The following is a 9,424-nucleotide window of genomic DNA, read 5'->3' as shown; positions in this document are numbered from 1 at the left end:
TGTTGCACCGATCAGCCACAACATTAAGACCACTAACAGAAGAAATAAATAATAAATTGACCATCTTGTGATAAATGTTCTGCTTGGAAACGTTTGGACCTGGTATTCATTCATGTGGATGTTACTTAGACATGTACCACCCACCTAGAGCAGACCAGACCCCCCCACCCCATAGCAATGGCACTCCTTCATGCCAGCAGACAAGCAAAACGCTTTAGGAACAACATGAAGATCTATGTATCTTAATTCACTAGATCCCAACGTGATCAAGTATGTTTTGGAGACCTACACAATGTTAGAAAGGTGGTCATAATGTTATGCCTGATCGGTGTATATTTCCATGTACCGGGTGCGTAGGACTCGTACGGTGCCTTCGGGGCAGCTCCGATCAAGCCTCCGTAAACATTTGTCCACGTGTTTGTCACCCACACAGCGAACAGTCCTAACCTCTGTTCGTTTTCCTCTTCCCCTCGTAGCCCGGAGACCTGTCGACAGTCTCCTCGCTGCGTGTGACTGATTGTACTTTTGATTGTGATTATTCGTGAGACACAAGGAGCTTCTTTGATTCAGACCGTTAAATATTTGCCCTTATCCAAGCCATGAATGAAGTGCCTGTTTTTTGTCGATGAGGGACTTTTGCGAGCTGATGACACCGACCGACCGACCGACTGCTGCTGCTGCTGCTGCTGCTGCTACAGCTACACACTGTTAAAGCCTCATTAAAATCTCTCTGTTAGGCGTTTATTCACTCCATCTCCACCTATTGGGAGCGAGACGCTCTAATGATGATCTGCCGTGGAATATGATAACGTTGGATGTTGTTATTGTCATTTCCTCTTATTGCTTTTTCAAAAGTTATGGGCTGTTCGATTGTCGTCATGTCATCACGGGGTTTTATTTGTGTTGCATGGCTCGTCCCAGTGTGCCTTAGAGGAGGAGGAGGAGGAGGAGGAGGAGGAGGTGGTGTTACTGTATGGATGGTGCAAACTGATGACACTTTAACTGTATCAGAAGCAATAACGCTATTCTTCCATTATGCTACAAATATTTTACTCCCACAAGTTATTTATTTCAAATCAACTGCAAAAGTTTTGCGACTGTATTTTCTCAGCTCTGTCCCTGAGGCTTTTTTTTTTTTATATGATGAACTGTAATGAGCTTGAGTGGCTGCCAGTGGGCATTAAATTCCTGATATGCTTTCCCACTTGATTTATTTTTATTTTTTAACACTTTTTTTTTTCCTCTTTAATACGAGTTCCAAGCGTCAACTTTGACAAGAAGAAACTGACCGGAAAGACTTAAAGAGCGTAGCCGTTTCCGTCCGTTTCCTCAAAAACGTCTCTTTACATTTTTCCAGAATCAGGTCATGTAACTTGAGTTGGCACGTTAATAAACTGAAAGGCCCAGCGCTGCGCAGCCGGCGCTGGGAGATATTATCAAAAGCTTTCGCTAATGAGCTCACTCCCTCCGCAGATTTGTCACAAAGCCACGTTATGCTCGAGCCGACCTCAGATGACAGACTTCCTGTTACTGCGGCGTGCGGTAAATACGTTTTATTTGATGTTTTCACTCGTTCTTTACGTGAGATACGTCCAGATTTACCACCTTTTTTTTCTTTTTTTATGCCCTCGCTCAGTTTGTTTGTTTTTTTGCACAAAAAACAGGAGTTTTACACAAGCACATATCTACATGTTTACAATGAGTCACAAAGGTTTGTAACTGTAACGCTTTTTACTTCGAGACGAAACAAGACGTCACGTTCTGTCTTATATTATCCTACGTCCTGTGTGAACTTTTGACTTTGTTTCATAACCGACTGTCTAATAAAGTTGTCTTGACCTTCCTACAGTTTCTTTTTCCATCTCTGTGCATCTCGGTTGCAGGAAATACAACTGTTTTTACATTGTTTCATAACACCTAGCAGAGAAAAAATTAAAGCACCATTTCCCGGGTAAAGGTGAGTATTCACTTGTATTTAACCTCCTGATCCATTTCTCTTTATTTGGGATTAGTGGGACTATAAAAACTAAGCATCGTCTTTGTACAGGAAGTAGTTTTTGGAAAAAAATTATGTCCTCATGCGTGGACATGTGGATTATTTCACTCACTATTATAATAAAGTCACCAATATGTAACTATAAAACATGTCTAAACATGACTGTGCAAAGACAGAACTCCAAATAATGAAGTCCCAACGTCCTCAATCGAGTACTTGCTAATTAGCGAAGTTATAGGTCGTTGCAGTTGATAGAATTTGTGTGTTATATTAAACTAGTCAAGTTAATAAACATAAATGAATAAGTTCTTTAAATTTGATGAGGTTTTGTACCTTGTCCCCTTTTGAATCCATGTTTTTACACCAACTAGTATCTAGTTATGAGGATAAAAGTCTAAATGAGGACGCGGTGTCTCAGGAGGTATGTGAAATCTATTTTTACATCATAATTGTGCTCCTTGTTTGTCCAGAGACATGCAAAATATGAGCAAAGCTGGTATTTTATTACTTAAATGTCTTTGTTTGCCCATTGATTGCTGATGTAATTTCAGTAATTTAAAAGTGATTTATAACAAATAACATGTTGGAGATCTACAAAGATCTTCACGTTGACCGTTTTGTCTGGGATGTCAAACATACAGCCGGTCCAGTCAGGCCCAGTGTGATGAATTTGCAAAGTGCAAAAATGACAAAAAAGACATTAACTGCAATTTCTCAACAGAAATAACTGCTGCTCCCAAATTTTCCATTAAGGGTCGCACTGTTTTAGTCAGAGTCCCACATCTCTGAGACCCAGAACTAAACTGTAGATGGAAGAAATGTGTCTCTTAAGAAATTTCAGATTATTCATGAATGTTTTGTGAAATTTTAGGTCATTAAATGTAAATGTCAACCCCCCCAGAGATCAAATTGGGCAGTGGCCCCCGTGACCTGAAATGATTTTGACACCCCTGGTTTAAGGCAAATAACCTACTTTGTGCAACAGTTTTACTATTAGCATGATTTAAATAATGAAAATGAAAAACAAATTCTTTTACATGCCATTTGTTTACTGATCTGCCACAACATTATGACCGGACACATTATGACAGGAGACGTTATGAACATTTTAAACCGTCTTGTGACAGTTCAGTGTTCTGCTGTGCATCTTTTGGACCTGGTATTAATTCATGTGGATGTTAACTTAGACATGTAGCACCCACCTAGACCTAGACCAGATCCTCCCCCCACCCCATAGAAATAACACTCCTTTGGTGGCAGCACCAGGTTTCAAAGAGCGTTAAAAGTTTTTCGAATTTGACCAAATCACATGGTTCAACGATTGACCTGCCTTTAAGCACATTTTACAGGAAATTGTGGCAATAGAATAATTGAAGTGGAGCTGTTATCGTCCTCCTGCTTGTGTCTCTGCCCTCTGTCTTGTAACTCGCCGTCTTCCTGACAGCATCATTAACCCTGTGTGATGCCGGTTGCTCTCTGTGCTGCCACACATTCACCTCAGTAGAAACCACCACCGGAGTGGACAAACACATTTACAGAGGCCTAATCCCAGAGGCTTTCACCAAATCAGGCGGCTGCTCGAGAGCTTCCGAGGCGCCACCTCTCCCGTTGCCTGTCTCCTGCCTTCTCGCGACCTGTAGTGATATAACACACTGAGACGAATATTCATTTGAAAGTAAACAAACCCCAGGAGTGAGCCGTGGGGATTCTGAATGCAAGGGATCAGATAAAAGGAAGCTGCACACGGCTCCTTTCAGGCTTTTAAAAGCTCTCTCAAGGGCTTGTAAGCCTCTTATGACACTCACATGGTGCACGAAGTTGACACTGGTTAATTGTTTCTGGCGCATAAAAGGTGGCTTTTAAAACAAAATTGCTTGTTTAATTGTTGACGGAAACGTTATCGGCCGCAGGTTTGGTGAAGGAGAAAAGAGCTTGTTGTGATTGCTCAACCGTTTATTGGCCGTTATTGGAGATATCGCCGAGCTCCTGCAGCCATGTTGAGAAGCGCCGCTGAAAAAGTTCCACGCGTTGTTCCAGTTTGTGCCTCCGCTCAGACACTCACAGGGGCCTAACGGACAGAGGAGGCATCGCTTCAAATGCTTAAAACCTACTCTGACTTCTGACATCCGAGGGCAAGCTGTGGAGTCGAGTTGAACCTGCTCTTCTTCTCTTTGTTTGGCGCGCAAAACTTGCATGAAGGTTCAGTATGTGGGAGGCGGCTGCTGCTGCTGCTCAGTGGTCAAGAGCACTTAGCTGAGCTTTTGAAAGGTAATAAATCCAGAAACACACTTCTGTTTGTGCACACGGAGCAGATTTACCAGAAAACTGTGATTGGGATTATGAAATTTTGAAAGAAATTCGCCAGCAGAGTTGCTGCTCCCGTGAGCAGGATGTTAGAAATAATAAAGAAATAACTGATGAGAGCAAATCCTCCAATGGCAACGCTGCTAAAACCCCCCCTCCATTTGTTTTTGCTTTAACCAGACCCCAAAAATAAAGCTTGTAAAGTATATTTCCCACACTAACAGGAACCATTTGTGGTGAAGATGCACCCAGAAGACTTTTTCTTTTAGTTGAATTTATTGTTTTCCAAAAATAAATAAATAAATAGTCTAAAATCTGTACAAAGTTCCTCTTATTGTAGCTGCAAATCTGCATTACCTTTTTGTATTTAAAGTCACAAACATATTGTCTGCACCTATTGAGCCACCAATGTGCATGCGTAATGATTAGGCATAACATTATGACCACCTTCCTACTATTCTGCAGGTCTCCCTTGCACTTCCAATGGACACGGGCCTTCTGAGGGTTTCCTGTTGTGTCTGGAAACAGGGCGCCAGGCTGGTCTGGTCTAGGTGGGTGCTACATGTCTAAGTAACATCCACATGAATGAATGTCAGGTCCAAAAGTTTCCCAGCAGAACACTGAACAGCCTATTTGTTCTGTATCTATACTGTATTTAAAGGTCAGACAGCAACAGCTTCTGTGTGTCCTCAAAAATAACTGACAACTAAATGTAGTTTTGTTTCAGACTGACTTTGAAGCCGGGAAAGCCGGTGTTACAGCATCCACATGCCACGAGTGTCCTCGGCGAGATGCTAACACTGAGTTGGGTTTTGTTATGTCGGGTCACAGCCTCCGGCGCGAAGGGTGTCGCAGGTTCATGCTCATCATCAAGGAGGAGGAGACGTCCGGCCTCGTGTCACTCTTTGAAAGTCCTGCCTTTCATTTGTTCAGAATGTGAAAACAAAGACCGGTTCGTTCACAATATGCGTTGAGCCTTAAGGAGACGTCTTTTCTATGAGTTTATAACACAGAGAAGCTTAAATGTTTCAGGACTTGAAGCGGTTGGCTGCCAATCAGACTGTTTCTCGTGATGATGCTGATGTGAAGCAGAGAGCAGATTTGTGTCCAGGCCTGACCAGTAGCCCATGGGAAACATATTCATATTTGGAGATAAATATAAAATGGACAAGTGGGAAAACCAATCTTGTTTGTGATGGCAAGTCATGAAATCGGGGAAATCCCTGTAGTTCACAGGGTCCAAGTTGACGTCCATATTTAGCTCATCACGTTAAAGAGAGTGAATGATTTGGAGGATTGGTAAACTCGGACAGTTTCAGGTCTCATACACTGGGACGTGTGAACAGCTGCTCGTCATAAATGCCTTGCTCCCTCATAATGAACGCGCCGTTTACTCGCAAGAGGCGAATCGTGTTTGAGCTTCAGGTGTTGTTCGCCTCTTCAGGCTGATCGCCGTGGTGGTTCTGTGCGCTGAGCTGCATGATTGGCTGCGAGCGGCTGTGATGTCACCTCATGCTCCGCCGTCCTGGCCGGTGCAGCAGCTCAGGGCTGGAGAGGAGCTCCAGATGGAGCTGACGCGCAACGAGAGTGGAGCTGTAGCGCGGAGCACAGCGACGGAGCGGGAAGGCTGCTTCGCACTGCCTGGATGAGCCCGACCTGGTCCCGCACTCAGCGCAGCAGCCCGTCATGGGAGACGGCGGCGCGTCCTCGCCGATGAACCTCCTCAATGGCACGGGGAGCGAGGGGTCAGACTCCCCGGGATCCGCCGCAGCCGCGTCCGAGCAGTGGATGGCGGGCATGAGCCTGGTGATGGGTCTGATCGTCCTGTCTATTGTTTTTGGGAATATCCTGGTCATCGTGGCCATAGCCAGGACGCAGAGGCTGCAGACGCTCACCAACGTGTTCATCGTGTCCCTGGCGAGCGCGGACCTCATCATGGGGATGCTGGTGGTGCCGTTTGGCGCCGCACTCGCGGTGCGCGGCTCCTGGCTGTACGGCTCCTTTTTCTGCGAGTTCTGGATCTCCGTGGACGTCCTCTGCGTCACCGCCAGCATCGAAACTCTGTGCGTTATCGCCATAGACAGGTACGTGGCCATCACCTCACCCTTCCGCTACCAGAGCTTGTTAACCAAAGCCCGGGCCAAAGCGGTGGTGTGCGTGGTCTGGGCAATCTCTGCGCTGGTCTCCTTCCTGCCCATCCTGATGCACTGGTCCCGGGACAGTGTGGACACAGACTGCTACGAGGACCCCGAGTGCTGTGACTTTGTCACCAACAGAGCGTACGCCATCTCCTCGTCCATCATTTCTTTTTACATTCCTCTTCTGGTCATGATATTTGTTTACGCCCGCGTGTACCGAGAGGCGAAAAAGCAGCTGAGGAAGATCGACAAGTGCGAGGGCAGGTTTCACAACACCTTAACCGGACTCACCTCCAAGTGCAAGAAGAGGCCGTCTAAGATCCTGGCGCTCAGGGAGCAGAAGGCGCTGAAGACCCTCGGCATCATCATGGGGACGTTCACTCTGTGCTGGCTGCCCTTCTTCATAGTCAACGTCATGCGGGTGTTTTGCGCAGAGGTGGTGGATAAGGACGTGTTCGTGTTCCTGAACTGGCTGGGGTACGTGAACTCCGCGTTCAACCCCGTCATTTACTGCCGGAGCCCGGACTTCAGGAAGGCGTTTAAGAGGCTGCTGTGCTGCCCGAGGCAGGCGGACCGCAGGCTGCACATCAGCTCCTGCGACCTGTCCCGATGCTCCGGCGGCTTCGTCGCTTCACTGGAGCCCGGCGCGCTGGGAATGTGGTCGGACTGCGCCGGGTTGGACAACAGCGACAGCAGCCTGGTGGGGACGGCGAAGCTGTCGCACTCAGAATCTCAGCTGTGAAGCAAAACTTTTGTCTATTTTTTTTTATTTTTTTTTTGGATGTGACAAATCAAAAACACACACACACACAAAAAAAAAAAAAACAAACGAAAAAAAAACGCGCACTTTGAGCATGAGTTGGGAACGTTACGCGCAAGAGCCATTAGTGATTCCGTTCATCACTCAACTCAAACGTCAAGAGGAATCACCAGAAAGCCATATTTCAGAAAGCTTAAAATAATGAAAAAAAGGAATCAGGACCAATGTTCTCTCCGAGCTTTGAGGCATGATCCAATTTGCCAAATCGAATCTACCCTAAAAAAAAAGAATCTGCTGGATACAAACTCCTCGGTGATAAATCACGTCGCGTGAACTCAAACTGGATTCAGTGAATCCGCAGGCGAAGAGGAGAGCGCGTCCTCTCCTGTGGGTTGTTCCTTAATTTTAAAATTTCTATGTTCTCGGACGCATCCCACAAGTTTTCTCCAGTGTGAAGATGACAGCGCTGTAATGAACTGGTTGTTGTTTCGAAGCATTGGAGGAGAGAGTAGTCACGTACAGAGCTCACGATGTGTTTTTTACCTCACAGCCATCGGCAAGTGCAATTTGTACGACAGGTATTTGTTTATATTAAACATCTCTGTGCTATTTATCAGTCTTTTACAGTTAAGCGAGTTACGCACGGGGCCGGGTTCACGGGCCCTCTGTACATGTTGTAGTATGTGGTGTTTAGCACTGAAGTGAGGAGTTTGAGCCTCTCTCTATGTCTCTGGCTTTACATGCTGTTGTGAGGTGGTGTGTGTGTTAACGTCTGTGCAAATAAAAGAAAAGAGGAAGTTTTCACTGGCGAAATCTCTGTTTGGGATTTTTATTCCGTCGATGCCACATGAAGATGAAGAGGAGGAGGAGGAGGATGGAGATGCAAGATGCACTTCATTCATAAAACTTTATTTTCATTCAGGTTTACAAGAATATGTTGGTTTAGCTCAGAGCACAGGATTACAATAGCAAATATAACAGCCCTTAATAATCGACATCGATCAGCCACAACATTATGACCACTGACAGGTGAAGTGAACAATTCTCAAACTGGTCAGGTATGTGTGGGATGATGCACAGAGGCCCCTCCCCTCAACCCAAAGCCCCCCCACTAACAACATTCTGTTTCCAGACACTACAGGACACTCTCAGAGGGTCCATGTCCATTCTCTGGTGAATCAAAACTGTTTTGGAGGCACAGGAGGAGACCTACGCCGCATTAGGAAGGTGGTCATAATGTTATGCCTGATTGGTGGGTGTGTATAAGTACTTGAACAAGCCTGAAGCAGTAAACCATGACAGTGAGCCACTGCCAGGACCCCGAAGCTGAAACATCTGTCATTCGTTTTAGTTAAGCCTGCAAAATGGCCTCTATGATGCTTTATGTGTTCTTTTATTTAAGTGCATTTTCATTCATAAATACATGTATCCATATGTAAAATGCGAAAAAGCTCAAGTTGTATTTAATGATTTTTTTTGGTGCCCAAACCCGGTACGTTTTAACTGTCGCTCAGAGTCCTCTGCACTGGTTTCTGTGCAGATCCCAGACTACTTTGGAATTCAATTAAAGAACTGCAGCAGCCTAGCCTAGCCCAGCCTAGCCTAGCCTAGCCTCAGTCAATGGTTGGACGTGTTCCAACCATTGACTGTATTTACTATGGACAAACCCATCGTGACGTCACCCAGTGGATTCTGAACCTCGAAAATGAAGCCCGAAGTGGGCAGAGCCCGCCGTCGCCATGTTGGATGAGCTTTACTCCGCCCACACACGGATACTCCAAATATGGACGTAGGGGGTCGTGCCGGACGTTGAGACCCCACCCCCAAACCCTCCGATACCAGTTAGCTCAGACTATGGCCGGTCAATCAGAGCGGGAACGTCCTTAATTATGCAAAAAATTTAAACGTTAATAAAAAATAAATAAATAAACGAATGATTTAGAGAAAAATTCACCCCACAATTGTCATGAATCAACCGTCAAAACCGTTTTTTGAACCAGGCTGTAAACATGTTTAACAATCCTCTAAAGTTGGACTGCGATTTTTTTTTGCAATGACCATGCACCGCATGGGCTTCATCGCTCAGCCCCGGAGATTACCTGGTTGCCTGGTTTCAACCCATACAGAGAACTAAAATGCCGCTGCGCGCAACTGGATGTAGTCCTGCAATCGGTCAGAGAACAATTTGTTATAAATAAAATCAACTCAGTGGCGCTCACTGTATTA

The 9,424-nt window shown here is 45.5% G+C and overlaps 1 protein-coding gene across 1 annotated transcript; it reads left to right on the top strand.

The window, feature by feature from the left end:
• The first annotated feature begins 5,749 nt into the window (after positions 1 to 5,749).
• On the top strand, positions 5,750 to 8,006 carry adrb1 (adrenoceptor beta 1). Its single transcript, XM_047608238.1, has one exon. It carries the CDS (start codon positions 5,987 to 5,989, stop codon positions 7,178 to 7,180), a length of 1,194 nt encoding a protein of 397 aa, XP_047464194.1. The 5' UTR covers positions 5,750 to 5,986; the 3' UTR covers positions 7,181 to 8,006.
• Positions 8,007 to 9,424: the final 1,418 nt, after the last annotated feature.

This window comes from Mugil cephalus, chromosome 16 (assembly GCF_022458985.1).
Source record: "Mugil cephalus isolate CIBA_MC_2020 chromosome 16, CIBA_Mcephalus_1.1, whole genome shotgun sequence".
Taxonomy (NCBI): domain Eukaryota; kingdom Metazoa; phylum Chordata; class Actinopteri; order Mugiliformes; family Mugilidae; genus Mugil; species Mugil cephalus.
This window is presented reverse-complemented; position numbering and strand designations above follow the sequence as displayed.

Excerpts from the sequence above, each read along its gene's own strand:
- adrb1 (XM_047608238.1), top strand. The coding sequence starts at position 5,987 with ATGGGAGACGGCGGCGCGTCCTCGCCGATGAACCTCCTCAATGGCACG.